Consider the following 25,436-nt stretch of genomic DNA (forward strand, 5'->3'; position numbering starts at 1 on the left):
GATGGGAATTCTTGAATTCTTGGGAATTGATGGGTGGCAGCAGATGATTAGTTGAATGATTGAAAGAGAAATCTTGTGGTGGCTCCACTGGCTCTTCGTAACACTTCAACAAAGCATCAGCGCCAGCCGGGACAAGAAAACTGGATTCACAGAGTGAATGCAAAGAGGAGTGACGTCACATCAGAGGAATTAGTCAAGCAACAGTGAAGCTGCTGCAGTGATTGGAGGAGTATTAGTGGTCATTTGGTATAGTTGTAGTGGAGGATGTAGTCAGGGAGGATGTAGTCAGGATGTAGTGATGATGTAGTCAGGATGTAGTCAGGATGTAGTCAGGATGTAGTCATGATGTAGTCAGTGAGGATGCATCAACCACCAGGAGACTAAAACCCAGAGCTATATAACTGAGCCATCTCCTCTCCTGGCTCGGTTGAACACTCATCTAATGACAACGTGGGGAATAATGACACCAACAGGAGTTACAGACGATGTATCAGCACAAATAAACTCAAACAATAACAACAAAATAAAAGAAGCCACAAATGATAATATTTCAGCTTTCAGAGACAGGCCAGAGTTGAGAACTTATTTTGCACATTGCTGGTTTACTTCATAGAAACTATATCAGACAGTTTGAGACATTTCTGTTTCAAAATGAAAACACAACAACTATAATACCATCAACAAAATAGTTTACGATAAATTGTGATGATAAAGCTGCATCGACCGTGAACATGAATAAAGCACCGACCGAACCTGACGGTTCAAAGGTCACTCCGTCTCCGGTACTGCGCATGCGTGTAGCATCATGATGGCACCGACTGTACCAGCTGGGGAAGTTGAGGTCTTATTAACGTAGTCAACTTTTCATGACAGAAATGGGTTGTTAACTTGTGGTATTGTTCTACATTTTACACTCTACGAGGAGCGAATATTACAGAGAACCAGGAACATGACGGCTAACGAGGATCAAGAGGTAAGAGACGAGCTGCTGTTAGCGGCTAACTGCTCGACTAGCATGGCTGCTAGCATCAGTCGACGCGTGATAACTTCTGATTCAGACAGAAAACCAGCGAACAGATCAGCTGCTGCTCGATGAGGAAGATGAGGAAGAAGAGGAAGAGTGATGCGGAGCAGCAGCAGCTGTCGGGACTGAATATCTCACGTGTTTCTCGCTAATACGCGTTTACAACGAAGAAAAATGTCACGCCGAACTCCATTCACATTTCTGCCAAATTAGTATGTTTTGAGCAGATGGGCGGAATATGTGCGACATAAAGCAGAAGTCGAGACATGTCCTCGGTGTTTGACGTCTCCGGACACATTCGGTGCACATGTCTCACTGAGGACGTGATGTCATAGCCTGTAATCACGACAGCAGTAAATGGTAGCAAGCAGCATGAGCAGCTTAAAGGTTCGTTTTAATGCAAGTCATTAAAGTCATTCAACGTTTTTAAGATTATATGTTGACCGAATTCTATGAAAGACAAACTTTATACTGTTGAAGGCATTAACTAATGTTTTATCATGTATCCCCGCTGTGAAGCTTTAATCAATGTTTTTCTTTAATGTTTTTCGGCATGCAAACTATCTGATGATCTGATGATCAGGTGATCTGATGATCAGGTGATCTGATGATCTGATGATCAGGTGATCTGATGATCAGGTGACCTGATGATCTGATGATCAGGTGATCTGATGATCTGATGATCTGATGGTCAGGTGATCTGATGGTCAGGTGATCTGATGAACTGATGATCTGATGATCAGGTGATCTGATGATCTGATGATCAGGTGATCTGATGATCTGATGATCTGATGGTCAGGTGATCTGATGGTCAGGTGATCTGATGAACTGATGATCTGATAAATTGATGATCTGATGATCAGGTGACCTGATGATCTGATGATCAGGTGATCTGATGATCAGGTGATCTGATGATCAGGTGACCTGATGAACTGAACTCTGCCCTTCTCTTTTCTCCAGATGGAGCTGGAAGCTCTTCGCTCCATCTATGAAGGGGATGAATGTTTCAAGGAAATCAGTCCACTTTCCTTCCAGTTCAGGGTGAGTGCTAAAAAAACAGAAAAGCATTAACATCAAATGAATGAAGAAAGTCAAGAGGCTTCATCGGTCGTTCTTTAAGACCTTAAACTGTTACGATTCAGACTAACGTAACTTGAATGGAACATTATAACATTGTACCAGATAGGAGACCTTGAGGACATGAAAGCATTCATCCTGGACGTCACGTGGCCGGAGACGTACCCTGAGACCGCCCCGCAAATGTCCCTCGATGCCTTCTTCAACAACAGGATGTGAGTTCCCAGCGCGGTGCTGCACAGTTAAACGTCCCTCTTCTCTTGTGCATTAGTTTGTCGAGACCCTCGTTGTTTCAAACGGCTTCGGAGGCGGCGGTGTGATGCGGTTGTTGCTTGATCGTGTGGTCGTTCTTTCAGCTCTGCAGACACGAAGCAGCTGATCCTGGTAAAGCTGGAGGAGCAGGTGGAGGCCAACCTGGGCACCGCCATGATGTACACGCTGTTTGAGTGGGCGAAGGAGAACCAGGACGCCCTCATGGAGAACCACAAGCCTGTCGTGACCTCCGTGGTTCGTACAGTAGGATCGTAGTTTCATTCCAATTCATCAGTGTGGTAAAACCTGCCGTAGATTTAAAGATGTCAGATATTTACCGACGTCTTTTTTTCTTTAGTGAAAATGGCATGTGAAACGGTGTTAATCGTTTCCCGTTTGATTGATCACCGAATGAACGACCAGCGCTCTCAGGTTTGGAATAAATAACGGTTGAACGCGTGTTGTTGCAGACGTTCACGGCGAGCAGCGAGATGATCACTGCCGCCTCCACGGCGAAGAAGAAGGAGAAGAAGGAGCAGCTGACGAAATCCCAGAAGAGGAGGATCATCAGCCGAACAGGTACATCAGCCAAACTGGGTTTTTATTTCACACTCATTTAAAACAGAGATGAAGAACACTACAGAACTTAATGCATGTTGGATCAAAGCTGAAGCCAACCTACATGAAATACTTTTCAAAATAAGAGCCCTTATCTCAAAACTTGTGGCGATTAAGAGTTTATTTAAATTCACTCAATAATATGAAGACTTGATGACTGGACCTAAAATAAATGATCTTATGGACTACTGATACTTTCAATAATTATTTTCTACGTAATCTGATGACAAAACTTGATTCAAAATGAGCATAAAGTTTTCATGAAGCAGTTAAATTTCTCAGTTTCAACATTTGATATGTCTATTTTTATTTAAATATGGATTTACATGATTTGCAAATCATCACTTCTTTTTTTACACAGCGTCTCGACTTTTCTGGTTGTAGTTTTCTAAGTTTCACGTCCTATTTACCAGAAGTTTTTATGTTGTTGAACACTTCAATGAAATGAGTCCAACATGTTTCCATCTCAAACGAGCCGATCGTCTCTGTTAAGTCTCAGAGGTATTTAAAGTTAATTTAAAGATTTTCTTTTTTAACTCTAATTCCATGTTGCAGTAAAACAGCTGTTTAAGTTTGGATTTGATTCACACATAAACTCTATTTTAAAGTCAGAAGTGGTTGTTTCCAGCGATCACGCAGCTTTGATCTCTGTTCCAGATAACAAAGGAGAGCTGCCCAGAGGCTGGAACTGGGTGGATGTGATCAAGGTAGGTGTATTTCACTCTTTCTCCACTAGATGGTGCACTTGATCGCTGTTCAGAATGAGCCTGCAGCTTCATGATTTGAACCTTTTCATGTTTTTGTTGTCTTCTCTCCCTCCTCTTGGCTTCGTGACCGACCTGCAGCACGTAAGTGAGACACAACCGGCTCAAAACATTTTTTAACCTTTTCTCACCACGCCACCCCGTCTGACCGCCATCTTGTGTGTCTCTGCTGCAGCTCAGTAAAACAGGAGGGAAGGATGACGACTAGCCCGGAGAGCAGCGACCTGCTTCATACTGCAGCCTGAAGTCTCTGCAGCCGGTCGGTGCTGCTGCTCCCGTCTCGATGCCTTCACATCCAACTCCCTCGACATGGCTGCTTCACCCTGAGAACCAAAGCAGGCTGGGAACTGACACGCACGCACACGCACACGCACACACACACACATGCGCACACACACACACACGCACACACACACACACACACGCTCAGATAAGCTGATGTTGAGCTGGGAGATATTAGAGGCCCGATGTGTCCTGTTGTTTGGTGTTTGGGCAGGTGAAGAGGACCAGAACATTGTGTTTTAGTTGATTCAGATTGCGCTGTAATCTCCGGCTGTCATCAGGGTGGAGTTGTGCTGCAGACGGACCGACCTGCTGCCACTGCCATGTTTTCAGCCCCGCCGCCAGGCGCTGACGCCGTTCATGTTGGACCGCGGTGGTTCTTAATGAAAACATCAACGGGTCTCGTAGCCTCCGGCTGTTACTTTAAGATACCGTGAGACTTTGTGAAAGCAGAGAATTTTTTTAATCAAACATAGCTCCTTTCATCATTTTCTTATTTTGATAAATGTTATTTTTTCCCCAAAGAATTGAAAAGCCTCAAATTTGTATTTATGAATAAAAAGAAGTTTGGTCTATTGCTTGTCTAACAATGTCTTCTACCTCTGCTTTCATTAAGATTTTACAGTTTGTGAATAACTGGACTCAACAGTCTGTTCACACGTTTTTTTAGAGCTGCAAGAAATCTGTGTTTTATTTGAAGTATAATACTTTGGTACATTTCACGTCACTAAGCATGGAAGAAAAGAAATGAGTCGGTAGAAGTGGAAACAGCTGCATCTCTAACTTTCTATCATTTTACTGCTCAGGCTGCATTATGGAATTTCTTGCTGGTTTGGACTTCAATACGCAGAGTCACTGTTTCTAAAAATACATCACTTTTTACCCTTTTGGGTCGATTTGTATGTAATACATTTTTACAAAAAGTAACTCGAGTACAATTATCGGCACTCTTTCCATCCCTCCTTATTTGTACAAGTAATGCTCCAGCTTTTAATTCTTAAAATTGTTTTGCAGGCAGCAGAAGAGTCTAAATGTCTGCGTTGGTCCCGAAAATGTGAAGTTTCCTGAGTCAGGGAGGAAGTTAAGTGATTTTGCCATCAAAATAAAACTAATTCTGATGTTTTGAAACCATTAAACACGTAGTGGCGCGTGACATCTTTCAACCTCGACGGACACAGGTCACTTGATACGTCTTGAGTTTTTATATCATCGTCCTGTTTGTGAAGTGAATTTACTGAAGAAGCTCTGATGAACAAAACCTCAGTGCTTCTAAATTCTTGGTATTAACCAGACAGAAACTCGGCAGGATGGATTATTAATGTTTACTCGTTTAATTTTGACACATTCATAATGGACAAGTTAAACAAGCACTTCTGGAGTTGGAACTTATTTCAATACACAAATATGACTAAGATTACACGACCAACTTTTGTCTCACTAAAACGAGTTTTCTTTTTGGAATCGTGTGGCTTTTAGTAAGTATTTTATTTTGAAATTTGGGACTGGAAGTTGTGCTTTTTATTTTCACACTTGACACTTTGACAACTTGGTGTCGGTGGACGGTGACATGATGTGGAGCTGCGACCAAAACGGACTTTTCCCCCCAAAGAAGAAGAAAGTGAGTTTCTCTTTGTATCAAATGATTCATCTTCACTCATCAATAATCATTCATAGAGCTGTTTGTTTGAAAAGTCTTTACGGTTTTTATTTTGTAGTACCGTCATTTATTAACAGCAATATCAAGCCACTAAAGGGATTTTGATCAAATATATATGAATATATATATATATATATATATATAACTCAGTAATGATAGTGAGATTGACGTGTTGGTAAAATGTTCTACTTTATATCAACACTTATTAGGTGATTTATAAAAAATAAATAAAAAAAAATTTATTCAAACGTCATATTAACCCCACATTAATAAAATATATAAATATTTATGGTTTACCTGGACACAATTCCAGTTTTGTAAGAACATTTCATACATTTTTTGCAGTGCTTTGTTACGATATCAAAGTTTACAAACTGTCACTGTATTTATATCTTTATGCTTTAATCTCCATAATTATATGTATTTTATAAATACTAAATGTCAGCCTTTATGGTGCGACTGAAATAATTTCACTTCATGTCTTGCAGGTGGCGAAAGAGGTTCTGACACTTCCGGCTATAAGCGAGCACCTGAAGTCCCGGTGTCAGGTGATCCGTGAGCTTTACTGTTAGTCTGTAGAAGCTGTGTGACGACAGGAAACAAGAACCAATGACTTCACGCTGCATTGATTCACTTTGTAAATGTGATTATTCTGCTGGTTGGAAGACAAGAAAAGCAAGTAGCAGAAAAAATAAGTAAAGCTGAATAAAGGGTGCTGTAATAACGACCGGGCAGTTAACAAAGGCCCTCCTCCCTGGAAACCTTTTAGAAAGCAATTAAATAGGTCAAAATAATCTTTTGTTTTTTTCTGAAATATGTGGTTTTGGAACATTTGAAATAAAAACACTTTAAATGAACTTTAACTGAAAACCAGAAGTGCAGACGGTGAGAAGGTGGAATATAACTTCACTGTTCTTTTGAGGGATTTTATTGATCAGGCGTGAGGACATGCGTCGTCGAGCCGGCTGCTGGTGTTTAACCAAAGATGCACTTCAGGAAGTGTATGATTGTGTTTCTGGAGTTTCCCGTGTTTAAGGACTAACCAGTGATTTCAGACATTATTTTTCTTTATTCTCTCTTTTACAAATTTCAATGTTATGGATTTAATATGTTGCAGCACCTTCCATGAATAGAGGACTCTAGTTTTCAGGCCTCATTCCTGTGTCTTCTCTGCAGAGGACAAAGGGACATGACACCAAACCGGACGAGTCCAAAACTGCAGATGCCATCAGAGTAAGCTCTTCAGGTCATGACAGTAAAGTCCTCAAGTTCTTTTCCTCTTCTGTGTTCATCCATTTATGATTGAAGCCATCGCAGAGTCCTTTCTTACAGCTGAATTATCCCGCATGTCTCCAGCATCCTTCACAACGGAAACAAACCACCGGCACATGTAGAGAGAAGAGAGATGTTTCCTCAGAGGACAGAGGACCTGGCTCTCTGCACCGACGTCATGTTTTACAAGTACGTGCTTTACAGACTTAATGGTGATGATTCCTTCACTGAAAGGACACAACCTCACATAACTATGTTCTTATTTCTGACAGATGAAGACCGCCGAGGTCTTACTGGATCCGTGTGAACGTGGAAGAATGAAGGAGGACGCGTCAACATCACGAAGGAGCAGCGAGGCACTCGAGAGGGTGGACGTGGAGGAAGAAGAAGAAATCCAGAGAAAAGATATGAAGGCGGGACGAGAGACCGAGAGCTGGACTCTTAATAAGGATGATAAGGACAGAAGAAGAGAGAAACTCTCAAAGCTCAAGAGAAGGAACAGAGAGAAGAGAGTTCTGGTCTACATATGTGGTGGATACGAAGGTAGGAATCAGAATCTGTCATATTAATAACCTTTAACCTGTCTGGATGAATCACAATGAGAACTTATCTGTCCCGTCTGATGGGCTTCAAACAGACGACTGAACGGAATCAAATAAAGTTGAGACACACGGAAACTTTTCTATAAACAATCCAGCAAACAAACAAAAAAATGACAAAGCTTTATTGGTATTCTTCAGTCCAGGAGTCCATGTGACTCCTCAGAATTTAATTACCCCGTCATGATGATAGAAACTATTAATAGTAATGCCACTCAAAGGTTTCTTAGTGTTTTCTATTTACAGCACTTTGCTGCCATGAAGTCGGTTTGTGTTTGTATGTTCAGACACGGCTGCGGAGAGAAGCGCCTTCATGGAGAACGTGTATCCTCGACTCTTTCTGTACTGTAAGCAGCGTGGATTCCACTTCAGCATGGTGGACCTCCGCGCCGGCGTCGGAAGCCCGGCGGCCGAACGGCACGACACGGCACGACTACACGTGGAAAACCTGCAGCGATGCCAGGAAACCTCGGGCCCAAACCTCGTCGTAAGATATCACCCCAGTGTTATTTCACACAACAGAAACTCAGATTCTCATATTTCAGAGGATGAATCCGTGTCTCTGTCCAGTTGTTTGTAGGACAGAAGTATGAAGTCTGCAGTCCTCCCGCCACCATCAGCAGGGAGGCCTTTGAGGCCATAGTTGGAGTGATGAAGAGACACCAACAGTCCAAGAACCAGCCAGCGGAGGACTCTTCTGGTCCCGGCTCTGAGTCCGGCTTCGCTACCGACAGCAGCTCTGGCAGTTTTGTTCAGGACTCTATTTACAGAAATTATCTGAACTTTGGAGAACAGGCCACGACATCAGAGCTGCCGAGTCAGAGCTCCTGCAGCTCATTTTCAGATGGAGAGGAGGCCCGACTCGACCCGATGGGTGCGAAGGACCAGACAGATCTGGACCGAGACCTGACTCTGCTACAAACGTGGTACAAGCTGGATGAGAATGTGGTTCCTCCCGTCTACTGCTTACTGCCCATCAGGTGACAAACAAACCCAAAGCTCACCTCATAGGTTTCTGTAAAAGTATTCAGCCTTCTTGTGCAGCATGTAGGATTTCTACTTTTACTTTCTTGTTTCCCGTATAGTCGATGATGCCTTGCAGACAGAAGAAGTCAGAGTTGCACTGATTGGATGTGCCAATGGAGCAACCCATATCCATATATATATATGTATATATATATATAGAGAGAGAGAGAGAGATATATATATCCATAGATATATATATCCATATATATATGTACATATCCATTTATATCCATCTACATATATATCCATATAAATATATATCCATATATATATATATACAATCCAACAAACCGTTACCTTGGATACAAAGCTGATCATTTGCAGTCGAGGGAGTTTTAATCCCCAACAAGCTCCTTATATCGGTTCAACATGATGGAATATGAACATGGGTTTAACCGTCCTGCTCGTTATGTCTTGACACCGTTTCAGCTCTCAGCATCCCGACACGCTGAGCCCGGACAGGGAGCGAAGGCAGCAGGCCGGTCGGGACTGGAGGGAGACGAGCCGGAGACTCTGGGGACTTCTTCAACGCAACGCAGCCGAAGCACTCGGCCAAGAAGAGGCTTCACTGTTACTCAGGACCGGTGGGGTTCAGAAACACAGCTGGGAAAAGGTTTTAGGGAAATAATAAACATGAAGTAAGATGCTTTCCAAATGAACAGTAATGTTGCTGTCAGCATGTAGATTCAGTCTCCTCATGTAATCCCAGATGGTGTTCAGACTGCTAGGGACCGAACCGTCCTGGTCCTCTTCACAGGTCTTTATGTGACGGACTGTCTGCTGCTGCAGTTTAAATATGGAACCAGACACATGATGAGAATCTCAACAACCTTTACTCATCTCACTGAGTTCCTTTTAGGTTTAAATATCCATCATTAGTGTCCTCCAACAGCTTTTATCTGTTTTTAATGCCTAGTTCTGGACTGGGAGGTGGAGGCCGGTCTGCGGTCCCTCCATGGAGCTCCACCCGAGGATCGCTGTCACTGCTACAGAAGAGTGATTCCTGATCTCCACCTCAACCTGAAGAACCGACACGCCGCTCGGTACGTGGACCTCCTGGAGGGACGAGCCGAAGTGGATCTGATACTCAGCACGGCTCAGCGCCGCTTCACGGACCGGCTCCATAAGAAGGTGTTTCTGTCTCGTGTCTTCTTCTTAACGTCGGTGTTGAAGAATTGGAGGGATATTCCTTTCTACAGGAACTGTTCTTCATATTTGCGGTAACTTTTCACGAATTTTTTGCGTCTTTATCATCAAGCTGCGCCAAACCAACATCTATGAGCGCAACGTGGGCTGGGGACAGAAAGGCCTGGACCCCAAACACAACCGGACCCACCGGTTCTACACGGACCGGATCTCCTCTCACTTCCAACGGACCGTCATCAACTCCCTCAACAGGTACACACACACACACACACACACACACACACACTCACTGATACACACTCACACACTCACTGATACACACTGATACACACACACCCACACACACACACACACACTCACACACACTCACACTCACTGAAACGTGTTGTAAACTAGTAAATGTCTTCTAGTTGCATGAATTACCAACAACCACTTTTACTGCCAGCTTAATGAAGACCACCAGAACTGAAGGACCCTTCGACGTGTTGAGGCGGGAACGCGTCAACGTGCAGATCACGGAGGAGATCCGGCGCCACGTGGACTACGGACTCCAGCTGTGAGGAGATCATTACCTTTTATTAAATTATTAATAAATTACACGAGAGGGTGTGTTTTATATGGGAGATCAATAACACACCATCTGAATAAAATATGTAATCCAAATCTATTCATATTGTGGAGTAATTCACTCTCAAAATATAAAACTTTTTGTGTGTGTGTGTGTGATATCTGTTTCCATGGCAACACATGGGGAATGACTAAGAACTGGAAAACAATCATTAGACTCTTATGTAACGTATGCAAGGACCAAAAGAGACACGATGGGTCATGTTTAATATAAAAACTGTTATATTACATATTATATGAATCTCAATTCCAATTATATATTCTCATTAAAGAGGTGGAACTTATTGTTGTATAAAACATCAGAGCTGGTTGTTGTATCCTCACTTCATCATCTATGTTTTATTAAATCCTCCTGTAAGTCGTTACAAAGAGCTCATTTAAAGATAAAAACTAAGAGTGGCTGCTTTTATTTTATTATGACGGCATGAAGGGTTAATCACCGTGGGAATCTGTGATATCTCAGGATTTTTATTTGATGGACAGATTCCTGTACAACTTCTGTTGAACAGGAACGTGTTCGTTGTATAATTGAATAAAATGTCTGAGTAAAATGTTGATAAATGGTAAACGGCCTGCATTTATATCACGCTTTATTCACGTTTACCTTCTTACTGATGGAGCAGTGCTGCCATCTGGAGGAATTCATCTGGAGGAATTCAGTGTTTTTCATTTGTACCATTGATTTATTGAAGTTATTCCTCTGAAGTGTCATTTTGTAATCGGTAGATTTCAACCATCTCAGATTTACTTTTTCCTTTCTATGATGACATTTTTCCATTTTTAATAATGTGCTGTAATCAGATTTATACGGTGATGAAAGGACAAGGAGCACCTCCTAGATTATTGAACAGTAAAACTACAGATAGAAGCTCTGTGACTCTAAAAGTTGTTCTCCTTCTCTCAGGAGGAGAAGCTGCACTCTAAGACGAGCGTTTCTCTGTGATGTTCGGAGGGCCGTGGAGCCGTGGAGCCGCGGTCCGATCCTCCTGCTGGGCCCGCCGGGCTGGGGGAAGAGCACCACCATGGCTGCGGTCGCACAGTCAGCGCCCTCATGGCTGCCCGGGTGAGATGTGGATGATATCCATTTAAGACCGATCAGAGTGCCTGACGTCACTAGATGAAACGGTTTGTTGGTGTGGTGGGTTCAGAGCGGTGGTGCTGGTCCACTTCATCGGCTTCACTGGAGAGAGCAGGAACGTCCGCCTGGTGCTGCAGAGTCTGTGTGTCCAGCTGGCTGAGACCTACTGCCCCGCCACACGGCTGTCAGCGGTACCGGACCACCTCTCACAACCTTCATCACATCTCAGCTGACAGATGGATTCAGACGGTTTTCCTGTTTTCAGCTGTAAAGTGTTGTTTAGTATTTGTTTTTGCTGCAGGACCTCCATCAGCTGGTCAACGAGTTTCACTCTCTGTTGGACCTGGTGGGACCGGAGCAGCCGCTGGTGATCCTGCTGGACGGATTAGATGAACTGTCCGAGGATCACGGGCTTGACCTCTCATGGATCTCAACCCCTCTCCCCCCAAACGTCCGCCTCATCCTCTCTGCAACCACCGACTCCTCCTGCTCTCACACTCTGCAGGTCGGCGCAGATGAACCGAGCGAGACCACGCTGGTTAGAGGTTTTAAAGTACTCTAAGAAAGAGTTGTACAAAGTGTTCAGATTTATTCCTTCTCTCCCACAGCAGTCGGTCCATCCGACCGTCCTGTCCCTCCCTCCTCTCAGCCCCGATGACATCACCGCAGCCTTAGAGGCCAAGCTGCAGGCCGACCGGCGGCGTCTGCAGCAGCAGCAGTGGCGGCTGCTGGTCCGGGCCTGTCGATCCTGTCCATGTCCTCTCTACCTGCAGGCAGCTTACTCTGAGAGCCTCCTCTGGACCTCCTTCTCCCTCCGCAGCCTTCCCGCCAGCCTGGACGGCCTCTACCTCGACCTGCTGGCTCGCCTGGAGAGAGAGCTGGGGCGGCAGCTCGTCAGACGGGCGGCGTCTCTGATATCCGTCTCACGTTGGGGCGTCACAGAAGAGGTGGGGAAGTACATTTATTAAAGACTTTATTATTATGTGATTTTGTTCCTTTGTGTTGCGTATTTGTCATGAAAGTAAAATCTGACACAAACAAGCAGCGTTGAATTTAATTTTGATGTCCGCAATAACGTCTTTGTAGCTCTTTCTCCACTTGTGTGTTGACACTACAAGACAGCTGTTTCTGGGGCTGTGATAGTTTTCACATTGTGCTAATGAAGCATTTGTCTTTGAGGACACCCCAGTTTAACATTCCTGTCCAACCCATGTTGTCCTCTTCCATCCGTCACCAGGAGTTACTGGAGCTCCTGTCCAAAGATGAGAAGGTCCTCCAGGAAGTCTCTGCATCCCACCGTTCCTCCAGCAGCCGCAGGGTGCCGTATGTCTCGTGGGCTCGGCTGAGACGCGACCTCGGTCACCACCTCACCGAGGCGAGGACGGACGGGACGTGGGTGTATCGGTGGACGCATTCGAAGCTGAGCCTGGTGTGCATGAATCACTACTTAAAGACAGACGACTCCCGTAAGGTGCTGCACGCCGACTACGCCGACTACTACCGAGACCCGTCACAGCACGTGTTTCAGCCTCTGGCGTGGACGCTGGATGAGGAAGAGGATGATGACGGTAGATCTAAAAGTCTCCGATTCAATCTGAGAAAGCTCCACGGGTTGCCGTACCACCTGGTCCGATCGGGCCAAATCCTGCCCTTCCTGTCTGAGTGTGTTTTTAACTACGAGTTCCTGCTGCATAAAGCCTGGGGTCTGTCTGTGGTGGACGTACAGGAGGACCTGCAGAAAGCTGTGCTGCCAGACAAGTGAGTCCCATCACAGACTTCATGGAACATAACGAGCCTCTGCTGCCTCTCTGTTTGTGAATGCTTGTACCGTCTCTCCCAGGGTGCTGCTGGATGTGCAGGTGCTGTCGGCGGCTCTGGAAATGTCCCAGTCGGTGCTGCTGCGTGACCCCCGTCAGCTGGCCTCCCAGCTCACCGGCCGCCTGGGACAGATGGTGATGGAGGATCATCCTGTTGCTAAAGGTGCTCAGTACTTAGCACCTTTTCATTTACAGTGAAACCCGTTCGCATCTCTACAGCCGCAGGTAGACATTCAATCAACACATCAGTTTGTATTTAAACATTCTGCTCATATGTCACATATAAGTATGAATGCAATAAGAAATAACATGTTTTAACAAGATACATTCTGATTTATAAATCCATAACGTTAGCATGAATAGAGTTCAAATTAAAGGACCTTTAGAAGTAGTTGTTACCTGCTTACATACCAACATATAAACATGCATCATCATTGAGATTCTTCATGAGTACTGTGGATTAAAGAGGCTCCATATTAAGTTCCTCTCAGAGAAATAAGAAATGACCATAACAGTGTTTTTGTATTTTTTATTCCTTTACTACCAAGTTGAACAACTGTTACACTGGTGAACTGTTAGTGAATGCAGTAGTGTTGTCCATTTTTCTTCACACACCAACACTGCAGTCTGAATAATGTTCGGCAGTAATGTCGACTACGCAAATTCATGTATCTCTGATTCACTTCCGTTAATAAATCTGCGGTTTGCTGAATGTTCCTTTGAAAAAAAACAATTTTCATGTTTTAAAATGTTGGTGTAAACTTCTCTGAAGTGTCTGTGGGACCTGTTTTGGAGGGTCAGATGTGAGACCAGTCAGGTTAAAGAGCTTCTGTTACTGGCAGGTATGCAGAGCTACTTTATCTGCTGAATGTTTGTTTTATTTTCTTGTTTCTGATCTTTCTGACAGGCGACCCGTCCAGGTTCAGCCACCTCCATGCTCTTCTGGCTCAGTGTGCCCGGTCCTCCCTGCCTGTGTTGCTGCCCTCCTCCACCTGCCTGCTGCCCCCAGGAGGCCCCCAGCACACCCTGCTGGCAGGTAACACATGAATTCAGTTAGACAGATGCACTGACTGCTTCAGGCAGGACCTCGTCCACACATCCCTTCGTTCTGTCACAGGGAACTCATCCGTGTGCAAATAACTGCATGATGACATGTGGAGTTGAACGATGGTGTGTTCACTAACCAGGTCACCTGACCAATGTGACTGCGTTGGGGGTGGGTCAGAGAGGATCCTCGGTTGTCACCAGTGAAGCAGATGGAAGCTTGAGGTTCTGGGATCTGGAGCAGAGACGTATCGTCAAGAGTCTGGATGCAGAGGGCGGACTAGTCGGAGATTTCCTCACTCTCGCTCTGGACGACCGGATGCTGATCGTCCGCATGGGACAACGTCTGCAGGTTGGATTCAAGTTCACTTTGTTTCACAACTTATCCATCCTGTCTGAACAGTGACGTACTTTATAAGTAAACCCTGAGAATGACAGCCAGGTCGTTGAAAAAATGCATGTGACATGACAGAATGTGATTATTTTTAAATCATTTTAACTCATATTTAATTAACAATAAACCAAAGACAACATATTAAATGTTGAAACTGAGAAATGTCATTGTTTTATGAAAAATACATGCTCATGTTGAATTTGATGGGAGCAACATGTTTTTAGACAGTTGGGACAGGGTCAAGAAAAGTCTGGAAAAGTGGGGCTCAAATTCCTTAAATATGGACTGAGGTGAAGTGTAAAACTGTCCTGTGGTCTGATGAAGCCAAATTTAAAAATCTTTTTGAAAATCATGGATGCTGGGCTTCCAGGCTAAAGAGGAGAGGGACCATCCAGCTTGTTATCAGCTCAGTTCTAAAGCCAGCATCTGTGATGGTACAGGGATGCATTAGTGCATATGGCATGGGTAGCTTGAACATCTGGAAGGAAGCATTAATGCTGAATGATATATTCAGGTTTTGGAGCAACATATGCTGCCATCCAGACAACGTCTCTTTCAGGGAAGGTCTTGTTTATTTCAGCAGAACAACGTCCAACCACATTCTGCACGTATTCCAACAGCATGGTTCTCTAGTAGAAGAGTCCGCTGATAAACTGGCCTCCTGCAGTCCAGACCTGTCAATCATTGAAAACATCTGGAGCATCAGGACATGAACAATACAACAAAGGAGACCCTGAACTGTTGAGCAGCTGAAATCCTCTATCAGGCAAGAATGGGACCACATTTCACTTTCTAAACTCCAGAAACTGGTCTCCTCGGTTCCCAAAGGTTTCCAGAGTGTTGTTAAAAGAAGAGTTGATGCAGCTCAGTGGTGAACATGATCCTGGAACAACTTTATGGAGACGTGTTGCTGCCATCAGATTCAAATGAAACGAGGTTGTAAACCACCAACAGTTTTTCTACACCGCTGTGACCCCTTAATTCTCATTCATAACACAGATCATGAAATGTGATGTGTGTTTCAGGTGAGAGAGGTGGAGTCCGGGCGGGTCGTCTACTCCGAGAACGACTCCGTAGACGTTCCCATCGTCACCGCGGCGTGTGACGGACAGCTCCTGGTTGTCTTCTACGATGGAAGTCATCTCGTCAAGGTTCTGAAAACCTGCGTTAATAGATATTTTATAATAATAATGAATTAAATAACTATGTGATATGTGAAAGGTGTCACTTATGGAGACGGACACACAGAAGCTGCAGCTGCCCCGATACACAATCACTACTGCAGTACTGTCGTGTGTAAAACACCAGAAAATATGGTGATGCTTTGTGTAAAGAGCTGAACTGATTTAAATCGGAGGGTTTGCGGTCCGTCGGGTTCCTCAAAAACACAGTTGAAACACTTTCTGCTTTAGATTTCCATTCATCCATTTCCTGCTGGTTATCTGGAGTCAGGTTGTTTCAGTGGGCTGAACAATACCAGTTGAGATATGTGGTCTGTAAACAGACTGTAAGAGGCATCAAACACCTGATTTCAGCTGCCTGTATTTGCAGCCTCATTCTCTCATCGTTGAGATCTGGAATGTAGATCAGATGAGAACTCTTCTTTCTTGCTCAGCTCCTTCATGACAACAGCAGTCAGGTACAACGCTCCCATTACAGCTGACATGGCTTCAGTCCACAGAGAAGCAGCGCTGCAGTTTTTCATTGGGACAAATGTGTTCCATTCAATTCAGCTTTATTAATATAGCACCAAATCACAACACAGGTTATTTCATGGCACTTAACACATTAAAGTCTTTACAGCAAGACTTTACAATATTATACAGAGAAACCAACAATTCAACAATTCTACAATTCTACAATTCTCACATAAACTAGGAGGAAAAAAACTCCTCTTTAAGGGAGAAAAACATCCAACAGAGGGAAGAAAAACTCCCTTTAACAGGAAGAAACCTCCAACAGAACCAGGATCAGAGGTGGGCGGAGCATCTGTTAACAGAACCGGGATCAGAGGTGGGAGGAGCATCTGTTAACAGAACCAGGATCAGAGGTGGGCGGAGCATCTGTTAACAGAACCAGGATCAGAGGTGGGCGGAGCTTCTGTTAACAGAACCAGGATCAGAGGTGGGCGGAGCATCTGTTAACAGAACCAGACTCAGAGGTGGGCGGAGCATCTGTTAACAGAACCAGGATCAGAGGTGGGAGGAGCATCTGTTAACAGAACCGGGCTCAGAGGTGGGCGGAGCATCTGTTAACAGAACCGGGCTCAGAGGTGGGCGGAGCATCTGTTAACAGAACCAGGATCAGAGGTGGGAGGAGCATCTGTTAACAGAACCAGGCTCAGAGGTGGGCGGCCATCTGCCTCGACCGGTTGGGGTGAGAGGAGAGCAGAGAGAGAAAAGGACAGCATAGAGATACAAGAGAAGAACTGTTGGTGGAGACGACAATCACAGAGCAGAGACATGCTGAGACATGACGGGACATCTGGAAAAGAAAGAACAGAAACTACGAGGACTGTGTTCCATTTTCAATCAGCAGAATAAGTCAGTCTGTGTTTATCAGTTTGTAAAACTGCAGCCGTGTTTGAATCATAACTCATCAGAGTCAATAACAGAGTTGTGATTTCTAAATGTGAATGTTTGATGTGTTTGTCAGGTTTTTGATCTGGCGTCCTCCTGCTCTCTGCTGCACCGTGTTAACATCTCCATGGAGCGGGAAGCAACCCACAAACATCTCTCCATCCTGCTGCCCAGCAGCTCCATCAGAGACGCCGTCCTCTTTGCCTACAGGTCTCACAGCCTCACAACACAAAGACAGTTGTCTTAGTGAAAAGAACCGTGTTCAGAGGAGATAAGACAAAATGAATTCAGCAGAACTGTGCAAAAGTTTCATATCCATCACATAACAGCATCAGGGAGACGTGTGGTCGGTCCAGACTTCATCCTGCAGCATGACAACAGTCACAAACATACAGCGATGATTGACAGTCAGTCTGGGATTTCATTAAGAGTCAGAAACTGAGACGGCCTAAATAACACTGAACTCAGCAGGTGTTTTGTGAGTGAACTGTTCAGTTTTAAAAGATGCTCGGGACCTCTCATCTTAATTAAAAGCCCGTTCACTCAGAGGCCAGTGGACATCAAAGCAGGACGCTATGAATGACAAACAACGGCATCACATCCACATTTCATGAGTCACAAGTGTCGCTGCGAGTGACTGAGTCCTTGAATACGATCGCGTGTCTCTTTTGTTAACAAGCTGTGAAATCAGGCCTCCACAGGATCCAGACAACCTCCCAGCAGGGCTGAGGACAGCTTTGAATTATTAACAGCAGTGTAATGTGGTACAGAAGTGATGCCTTCATGCCTCAGCTCCGGTCACATCATGAAATAATGACAAATACTGAAGCTGATGGTCCGCTGATTAAATGATACAAGTTTTTTTCTTTAGCTACCAAGTTCAAGCTGAATTAAAAGCAGTAATCTCAGAGTAATTATCACAGAGGCCTTCACACCTGACAGGAGCAGGAATCAGCTGCACGACCGACGAGGTCACCGGTGCTCGCTGGTAACAGGAGACGACTCAGCCGCAGCTCATTTACAGCTTCCTGCCTTCAGTGTTCAGTCGGTGTTAAATGAAAGATCATTAAAGTTCAGTTTGTCTGAAAACCAGCAGTCTGAGGAGGGAGACGGGTGATACGGGGTATTAAGATCAAACCTTCTGCTCCGTTCGATCTTCTTCAGCTCTGCATCTTTTGATCCTCGGTCTTGTTTTTCTTGGAGGTCTGGTTCTGAGGCGGCCGTGTTCAGTCCCAGCGGCGGCGCCGTGCTGTCTGTGCTGTCTGCTCAGCACGGCGCCGCCTCCATCCAGGCTGTGGAGATGACTGAAGACTACCTGCTGCTCTTCTGCAGGTACACCAACACCTGAAATGTCCTGCAGGCTGAACATGGTGTTATTTGACTCAGGCTCACCGTATCTGTTAGAACAGTCAACATAATCCAACAATCAACGAGGAGATTTTAGTGTTTCATTACAAAGTTACAAGAAGCTGAAGTTTCTGAGACAATGTTCAAGTTCATATTATTATGGTCCCAAATTAAACCAGATTAATAAATAAACAATTTAAAACCTGAACTTCATCCTGACATCGATATCATTGAATATTTATCTCTGACCGCACATGTACGACGTGTTGTTTCTGTCAGATACCCGTACAAGAGGGGAAGTGACATCATCCACATCGAGCTCTTTAGCCCCGCCTCCTTCCTCTACCTGCGCTCCATACTGGGCTGCAGTCAGGACTGCCTCTCCCAGGTCGTCGTGAATCGGGCGGGGACCCACGCCGTGGCCTTTTGCTCCGCCCCCTCCACTGGCATCACTGAGCTGGTCACCTGGAACCTGGAGACGGAAGACCACAAACACATCACTCGCTTTCCCGCCGTGCTCATCACAGGTTTGTTCTTTTCACAGTGATGACATGCAGATATTCAGGAGGAGTTTTTTTTTAAAGAGGCACTCTGTAAAGATTTGAGTTTCTCTGGATGTCAGAAAGCTGCTCATAGATTACTATTATTCAAAGAGTTTGGAGGAAAAGTCAAAGACACGAGAGCAACATTCATTTTACCAGTTCCTAGGAAATTAGAGCTCCTGGAACTTTTGGTGAAGCAGCTCCTGAACCTTCCAGCTGATCAAGGTCAGTGCAGCCGTGAATCTATCTCTCCATCATCTCTGATATTCCCTCTTCCTTCAGGACTGTGTGTTGATCTGAGATTCTGCCTGGGGATCTGCAGCGGGGAGAAGTACCTCCACCTGTGGGACCTGACCTGCAGCATCAGCGACCAGACTCTCACCTATAACACCCACAAGCCCCGGAGTGACGGCACGGAGGAGGTGTTCCCGGTGGGGAGAACTCCTCGGTACGTCCCGACATGAGATCGTTCTGGGCTGAAGGAGCGCTGCGACCGTTTGTTGGTGTTTTTCAGCCGACGCCAGGCGTCTCCACCTTCAGATCTTCTTTGACAAAATGAAAGTGTCCGAGAGCTGCTCACGTTCAGTAACATTTATTCACATAGCTCAGCTGATATGAATATTATTTGAATCTAAATGTTCACCTTTTCTTTTACTCTAGTTGTGTGATTATATTCTATATTTTATTTGGATGAATATCACTTTTTCCTTCCATCGTAATCAGTTTTATGGGTCTGACAAGATGAAAGAATATTAATCACTAACTGTGCTTCTTAATATTAAAGATCTATATATATGAGATGTTTTTTTCCTTCATTAAGTCCAATGACCAGTTTAGAAATTCTCCTCACTGAAAACCCCAGAATTCATCATGATGGAAATATTTTTCATTCCAAAAGTTGAACCAGTGGACAGAAGTTTTCATGGTTGGTGCTGGTGTGTGACGTGGTGTGTGACGTGGTGTGTGACGTGGTGTGTGACGTGGTGTGGCGCCCTCTGCTGGCAGGTACGCGGTGTGCCGCTCCCGCCGAGCCGGGACAGTGTACGTGTGGAACTTGGCCAGACGGCGTTTTGTGTGCCGACCGGTCCGAGTGGAGCGCGGCCTCTGCAGCAGCACGGACGTCCTGCTCGTACACGACTTCCAACTTTACATCCTGACGGACAGAAACATGAACACAGACAGCAACTCTCCTCATCAGTTTCAGGTCAGGAGAGTGTCCTCCTTCATAATCCATCTCAAGTGTCCAGAAACTAATAAAAAAACTCAGCCAATATCGATTTAAGGAACTTGTCTCTCTCGTGAGTTGTGAATCAGCGAAGTAAACACAGCTGTTGTCACGGTAACATCTGATTTCTGAACTTGCAGACTCTGCTGGTGTACGATCTGATCAAACGGAGCTACGTGAGAAGACAGACGGGCATCGCTGTCCCTCTGTGTCTCCAGCACGAGTACCGCCTCCTGGAGGACGGACGGACTCTTCTGGGCCTGTCGGGGACCAGGTGAGACTTCATCGTTCACTCTTGTCTGCATCTGAGTTTATATTTCTACATGTCCTATTTAGTTTAGGAAAACAAACCCACATTGTAACAGGGATTTAAAAATGGTAACACAAAGATGAAGCCCTCCACTTTTCTGAGGGATTTCATTGAAATGCTAATAAAGAAGTGAATTAAATGAAAGTAAAAGTGTCAGCTGTGTTGATCAGGTTGTCCCTGATTCATCCAAATACATCCCAGCAACCTTCAAGTGTGTGTTGGATGTGTTTGCAGAGATCATGTGGTCCTGTGGGATCTGGACTCCGGCTCCATCAAACATGAGATCAAACCGTCCTGCAGAGATCCCAGCAGCACCGTCCAGGACCTGCAGCCCTGCGGGACGCCACCCAGAGACACCCCACGTGAGCTGCTTCTCCTCTTCACACATCACTCATATTATCTTCAGGTATTTGCATGGTGTTAAGTGTTGAAGGTAGTTCTTGTTTTTCTCAAACTATCCTTCCACTTTACTCCACAGTCACAACTTCAATTAGCAGCAAATACACAATTTGACATTTTATTTATTGATATTTTCTGCACATCGTAACAGATCCAAGCAGCGAGGCATCTGTTTAACAACTTATTTAAACCACCTGTTTAAAAGTGAATCTGACTCCAAGCTGCACCGCAGGTCCTTTTTTGATTCATTATATTTTATGTGAAGTTTGTTCCTCCTACATTATGATCGAAACGCATATCATCTGAACACAAAGTAAGGTGCATTTTATGTCTCCTAATTAATCACAGGTGTGTTTTCCGTGTCCTCTTTATTCTGTTTGTGCTCTGCTGCGTGTTCCTGTGAGCACCAGGCAGAGTGTACGGCTGCTGTTCATCCACCTGTAGATGCATGTGAAGATCTTAATAATGAGCCCTTAATAAAACGGTAAACTACAACAATGCACTTCAATCTGAATTGTTGAACTTGTACATTCAACGGTTTTAAAGTGATGAACATGTCCTCCAAACTGCACGAGGATATTTGTGCTCGTGGTGAAGAGTGAAAACAACGATGCACACAGCTGCATGTTCAGAAGACGTCACATAACCAGAACAAATGAAAAGAAATCATTTATAAAGAAATAAATGAGGCGCTACTGATAAAAACCGTAGATCTATCTGACTGGTCTGAGAGACGGAGAGGAAGACTCGGACCGACAACAAAGTCCAGTCTTCGTGGTCTGTTGAGACCGGAACAGAAACCTTTATCGCTGACAAACTTTCTGCACATTAGATCTCAGTAAATTAAAGTTCCTGCAGTTTTGGTGGAAAACAGCTTTTCAGTTTTGCTGTGCTCGCCTCAGTGATGCCGTGGGACATCCGGACTGAGAGCCGCTCAGCGAAGGAGAGGAGGCTGCAGAGGGAGGCAGAGAGGGAGGAAGAGGAGGAAATGAGGCTGGACAGAGAGAAGCTGAACTCCATGGAGCAGTTCCTCCTCAGTGGAGATGAGCAGGTGCACAGATAACCTGTTTTATTATCTTCAACATGATGACCACCAGAACAGCTTTCTGTGGTGTGTTTCCGTGTTTCCGGATGATGAAGCTGTTGCAGTTTATTTGTAGATTTGTTCCCACAGAAGCATCAAACCAGGTGACATTGCTTGACCTGTATGTTTCAGGTGCTGGTGTGCTCCTACTTCGCTCACCACCTTCATGTGTTCAGCTTGGCGTCCCGGGAACATCTCTGCACCCTGAAGGATAAAACATCCCTCCTGAGTCTGCAGCCTGCAGCTCTGACCCACAGCGGCGGTCATCTGGTGCTGACCGGCTACGACCAGGACCGGAGGAGCGTCTACGTCTCGCTGTGGGACGTCCAGGCCGGAGCGGTGAGGAGTCACTCCTTCAGCTTCCTTCAACTTCAACTCTGTTCCAATTCTTTTAAACTGTTCGTCTGTTTTCAGAAACGTTTTGAGTCTGGTGGATAATATTTGTTTGACTTGTGTTCTGTATGAATCCTGCAGGTGAGGAAGAGGCTGAGGAACGTTCCCGCCGTCTGCTGCGTCGCTGCTACAGACCATGCAGACAGAATCGTCTTTGGGGTCACAGGAGGAAACGGGTGACGCAATATTATTATATTAATATAATAATATATATCTTTCAATTTAAAACATTCAAGAGATTCGTTGCCAGTGAAGTTCGTATTTGCTTTTCTTTTTTCTTTTTAAACACTTTTTCAAACATTTTAGTTGCATTCGTCTTTGAGAGCACCGACAGAGAGACATATTTTAAAGGGTATCAACTTGTACTTCTCATTTACAATCTCATTTTCTGAGTGATGAATTCCAAAACTCTGATCAATATATGACAACTAGAAGAAACAGACTTATGAAAATATGATTGTTAGAGTTTCACTTTAGTCATCAGTTCTACTATTACAGGGATGTTTGGTTGGTTAGTTCCTGAAGTTTGTGCTCAACACTAATATTCATTCTAAAAAAATAAAAGAAGTTCTACACAATATCTGTCAAAAAAAAGTTAGATATGGGAACAAACATCAAAACATGAAACTGGAGTGTCAGAATTCATTCGTACCTGACAGTTGAAAAAGTAAAAAGAAGAACAAGGCAGATCCGTGAAAAATGATAAATGATAAACGAAATATACACTGAGGAGGTGAAATGTAGTTTAAAAACAAAGAAAGGCTCGTCAGTCCTGAAGACTCTTTTCTGTTGCGTCTGAAGTCTAGAAACCTCCACCATGATTGTTTGGATGGTGTTATGAGTGCTCGTATTGTGAAGTGGTTTCAGACCACAGCTGATCTGCTGTTGGTCTTTACATTATGGAACAACAGTTGTTAACTCCTGCCGTTGTGCATCACACCTCTACTGGATCCAGCAAAGATTCACCACAGTTGTAATCAGAGACAAAGTATTCTTTAAACTACCTGTTCATCAGAAATATTCTCCCATTTGTAATAATTAGTGATGTTTGCGCCGACAGACTGAAGGTGTGGGAGCCTTTCACCAGGAACTACAAGAGCATTGATGGCAGCGGGAACCTGAGGATGGATGAGTGCAGTAAACTTCATCTGACGGAGGGAGGAGCCAGAGCCGTCCTGCTGGCAGGTAGGACACCTCTTTAAGAGCACCTATAAAGACATGTAAGACATTATTTAGAGCTTCAGTCACATGACTGAGGTTTGTTTCTGTGTTCACTCTCTGATGCTAAAAATCAACCTCCAGGTGACATATTGCAGCATGTTTCCACACTGTGATATTAACGTGAGCGTCGTCCTTCATGTCTGATACAAATCTGCTGCATTTGAATTAGACCACATTAAAGTGTTGATTTACCTACATTTTGTTAAAGCCTCCATGGCTCGCCTCACATCAGCCAGCCTTCATGATGCTGCTGTTTCAGTACATAATGCAGATGTTAGAAAATCCCTGCGATTTTTCCGCAGTAAAGCTTCTTAATAGAAACTCTTCTAATGGTGTTAAAGTTGACTTTTACAAACCAAATGTGCTTTATCGACAAAAATAAGTCCTCATTTAGTTTCTCCTCCTTTTACCAAAACAAACTCCATGTTGGTAGCAGAACAGTGAGTGACGGGCTTTATGGGAAATGTGGTTTCATAAATAAGTTTTCACAGCTTTACAGATGTGGTCTATGTGATCTATACTGCAGTCTCAGACTCTTTGTAAAGCTGTTTCACTTTTATGATCCAGATGAAGACTAAATATTTTCAGCTATTTTTATGATGTGCAGTATTTGTATTATGATAAGAAGTCATGACACATCATTCACTTCTTATCATAATATATAGATATATTCTGTAGCTGCTGTCTTTAGGAAAAAGTCTTGTTTTGAGTCACTGGGTGTCACATGATCTTTAGTTCCTTTAGTTCAACTTAACTTGATTCACAGAAATATTCCTGCTAGTTTTCAAATTACAGCCAACAAAAGCTTTCTCTGGTCATTTTGAGTGAAACTCTGGAAGCTGCATTATTGATGCTGAGCACAAATAAACCAGGTGTCATCAAATGAAGCAGAAACCTTCTAGTTTGATCAAACATGTTCCCCCAAAATCAGTTGACTGACAGAAGCGATCTGAAGTGACTGAACGTGTGGTGCCGCTGCAGGCCAGCTGATGCTGTGGGACCTGGAGGCGTGCAGCGTCCTGGCCGTGCTCTCCCTGGATGCACACGTCCGATGCGCCGAGCTGCTCGGTGGGCGCGAGGCGTCCGTGCTGCTCGGCCTCAGCCACAGCCCCGTCCTCATCGCTGTCAGGGCCACATGCAGGACCGCCAACGCTGCAACTTACGTCTCACAAGGTGGAGACCTGTTTGGTGAGTCCAGCAGCAGCGAGGAGGAAGACCCGTAGGTCCAGTCAGGAGTTTCCTTATGAAAAGGCAAATACAATTGATATTAAGAAATTGAGAAAGTTGAGAATTTCCACTGCAGCAGAAAACTAAAAGATGGAGTTCAAACATCTCTGAGGCAGTAAGAATCCACACAAAGAGTTTTTTTTGGTAAACGTCTACTTATTTAGGAAACTTATTTACTGAATATATTATTTCCTTTTTTTTTTATTTCTTAAAGTAATGAAGAGGTACTTAATAACTGCAATGCTCTTCTCCATTTTTCAATAACTACCAAATTGCAGTCATTTTCTGCAAAGATCTTACGGCTAAATAAATGCTGGTTCTTATTAACTTGTGTAAAATTTCCAGGTAATTAGCTGGAAAATGAAGCATTATCTTAATGTTTGGTAAAGTAATGGTCGCGGTAGAATCAGGCTGCACAAAGGATTGAATGGT

General features: G+C 44.3%; 2 protein-coding genes across 2 annotated transcripts; both read left to right on the plus strand.

Moving 5' to 3' along the window:
* Nucleotides 1-796: 796 nt before the first annotated feature.
* rwdd (RWD domain containing 4) lies at nt 797-4,592 on the plus strand. Its single transcript, XM_069177825.1, has 7 exons — nt 797-973; nt 1,985-2,065; nt 2,207-2,316; nt 2,458-2,608; nt 2,824-2,932; nt 3,629-3,819; nt 3,911-4,592. The coding sequence occupies exons 1-6, from the start codon at nt 950-952 to the stop codon at nt 3,718-3,720; spliced, it is 567 nt and encodes a 188-aa protein (XP_069033926.1). The 5' UTR covers nt 797-949; the 3' UTR covers nt 3,721-3,819; nt 3,911-4,592.
* Nucleotides 4,593-6,125: 1,533 nt separating this feature from the next.
* LOC138215589 (NACHT and WD repeat domain-containing protein 2) lies at nt 6,126-25,403 on the plus strand. Its single transcript, XM_069177822.1, has 31 exons — nt 6,126-6,222; nt 6,851-6,907; nt 7,031-7,135; nt 7,219-7,489; nt 7,833-8,032; nt 8,116-8,525; nt 9,001-9,155; nt 9,488-9,702; nt 9,830-9,969; nt 10,163-10,273; nt 11,249-11,407; nt 11,493-11,613; nt 11,724-11,927; nt 12,031-12,369; nt 12,660-13,180; nt 13,263-13,402; nt 14,147-14,275; nt 14,427-14,635; nt 15,703-15,828; nt 17,333-17,466; nt 18,460-18,588; nt 18,883-19,130; nt 19,428-19,593; nt 20,151-20,349; nt 20,511-20,644; nt 20,915-21,042; nt 21,982-22,130; nt 22,296-22,502; nt 22,638-22,732; nt 23,617-23,741; nt 24,759-25,403. Exons 4-31 carry the CDS (start codon nt 7,219-7,221, stop codon nt 24,998-25,000), a joined length of 5,406 nt encoding a protein of 1,801 aa, XP_069033923.1. The 5' UTR covers nt 6,126-6,222; nt 6,851-6,907; nt 7,031-7,135; the 3' UTR covers nt 25,001-25,403.
* Nucleotides 25,404-25,436: the final 33 nt, after the last annotated feature.

The sequence above is a fragment of the Embiotoca jacksoni genome, unplaced genomic scaffold, assembly GCF_022577435.1.
Source record: "Embiotoca jacksoni isolate LCO1_2020_lvr unplaced genomic scaffold, fEmbJac1.0.p SCAF_78, whole genome shotgun sequence".
Lineage (NCBI taxonomy): Eukaryota > Metazoa > Chordata > Actinopteri > Embiotocidae > Embiotoca > Embiotoca jacksoni.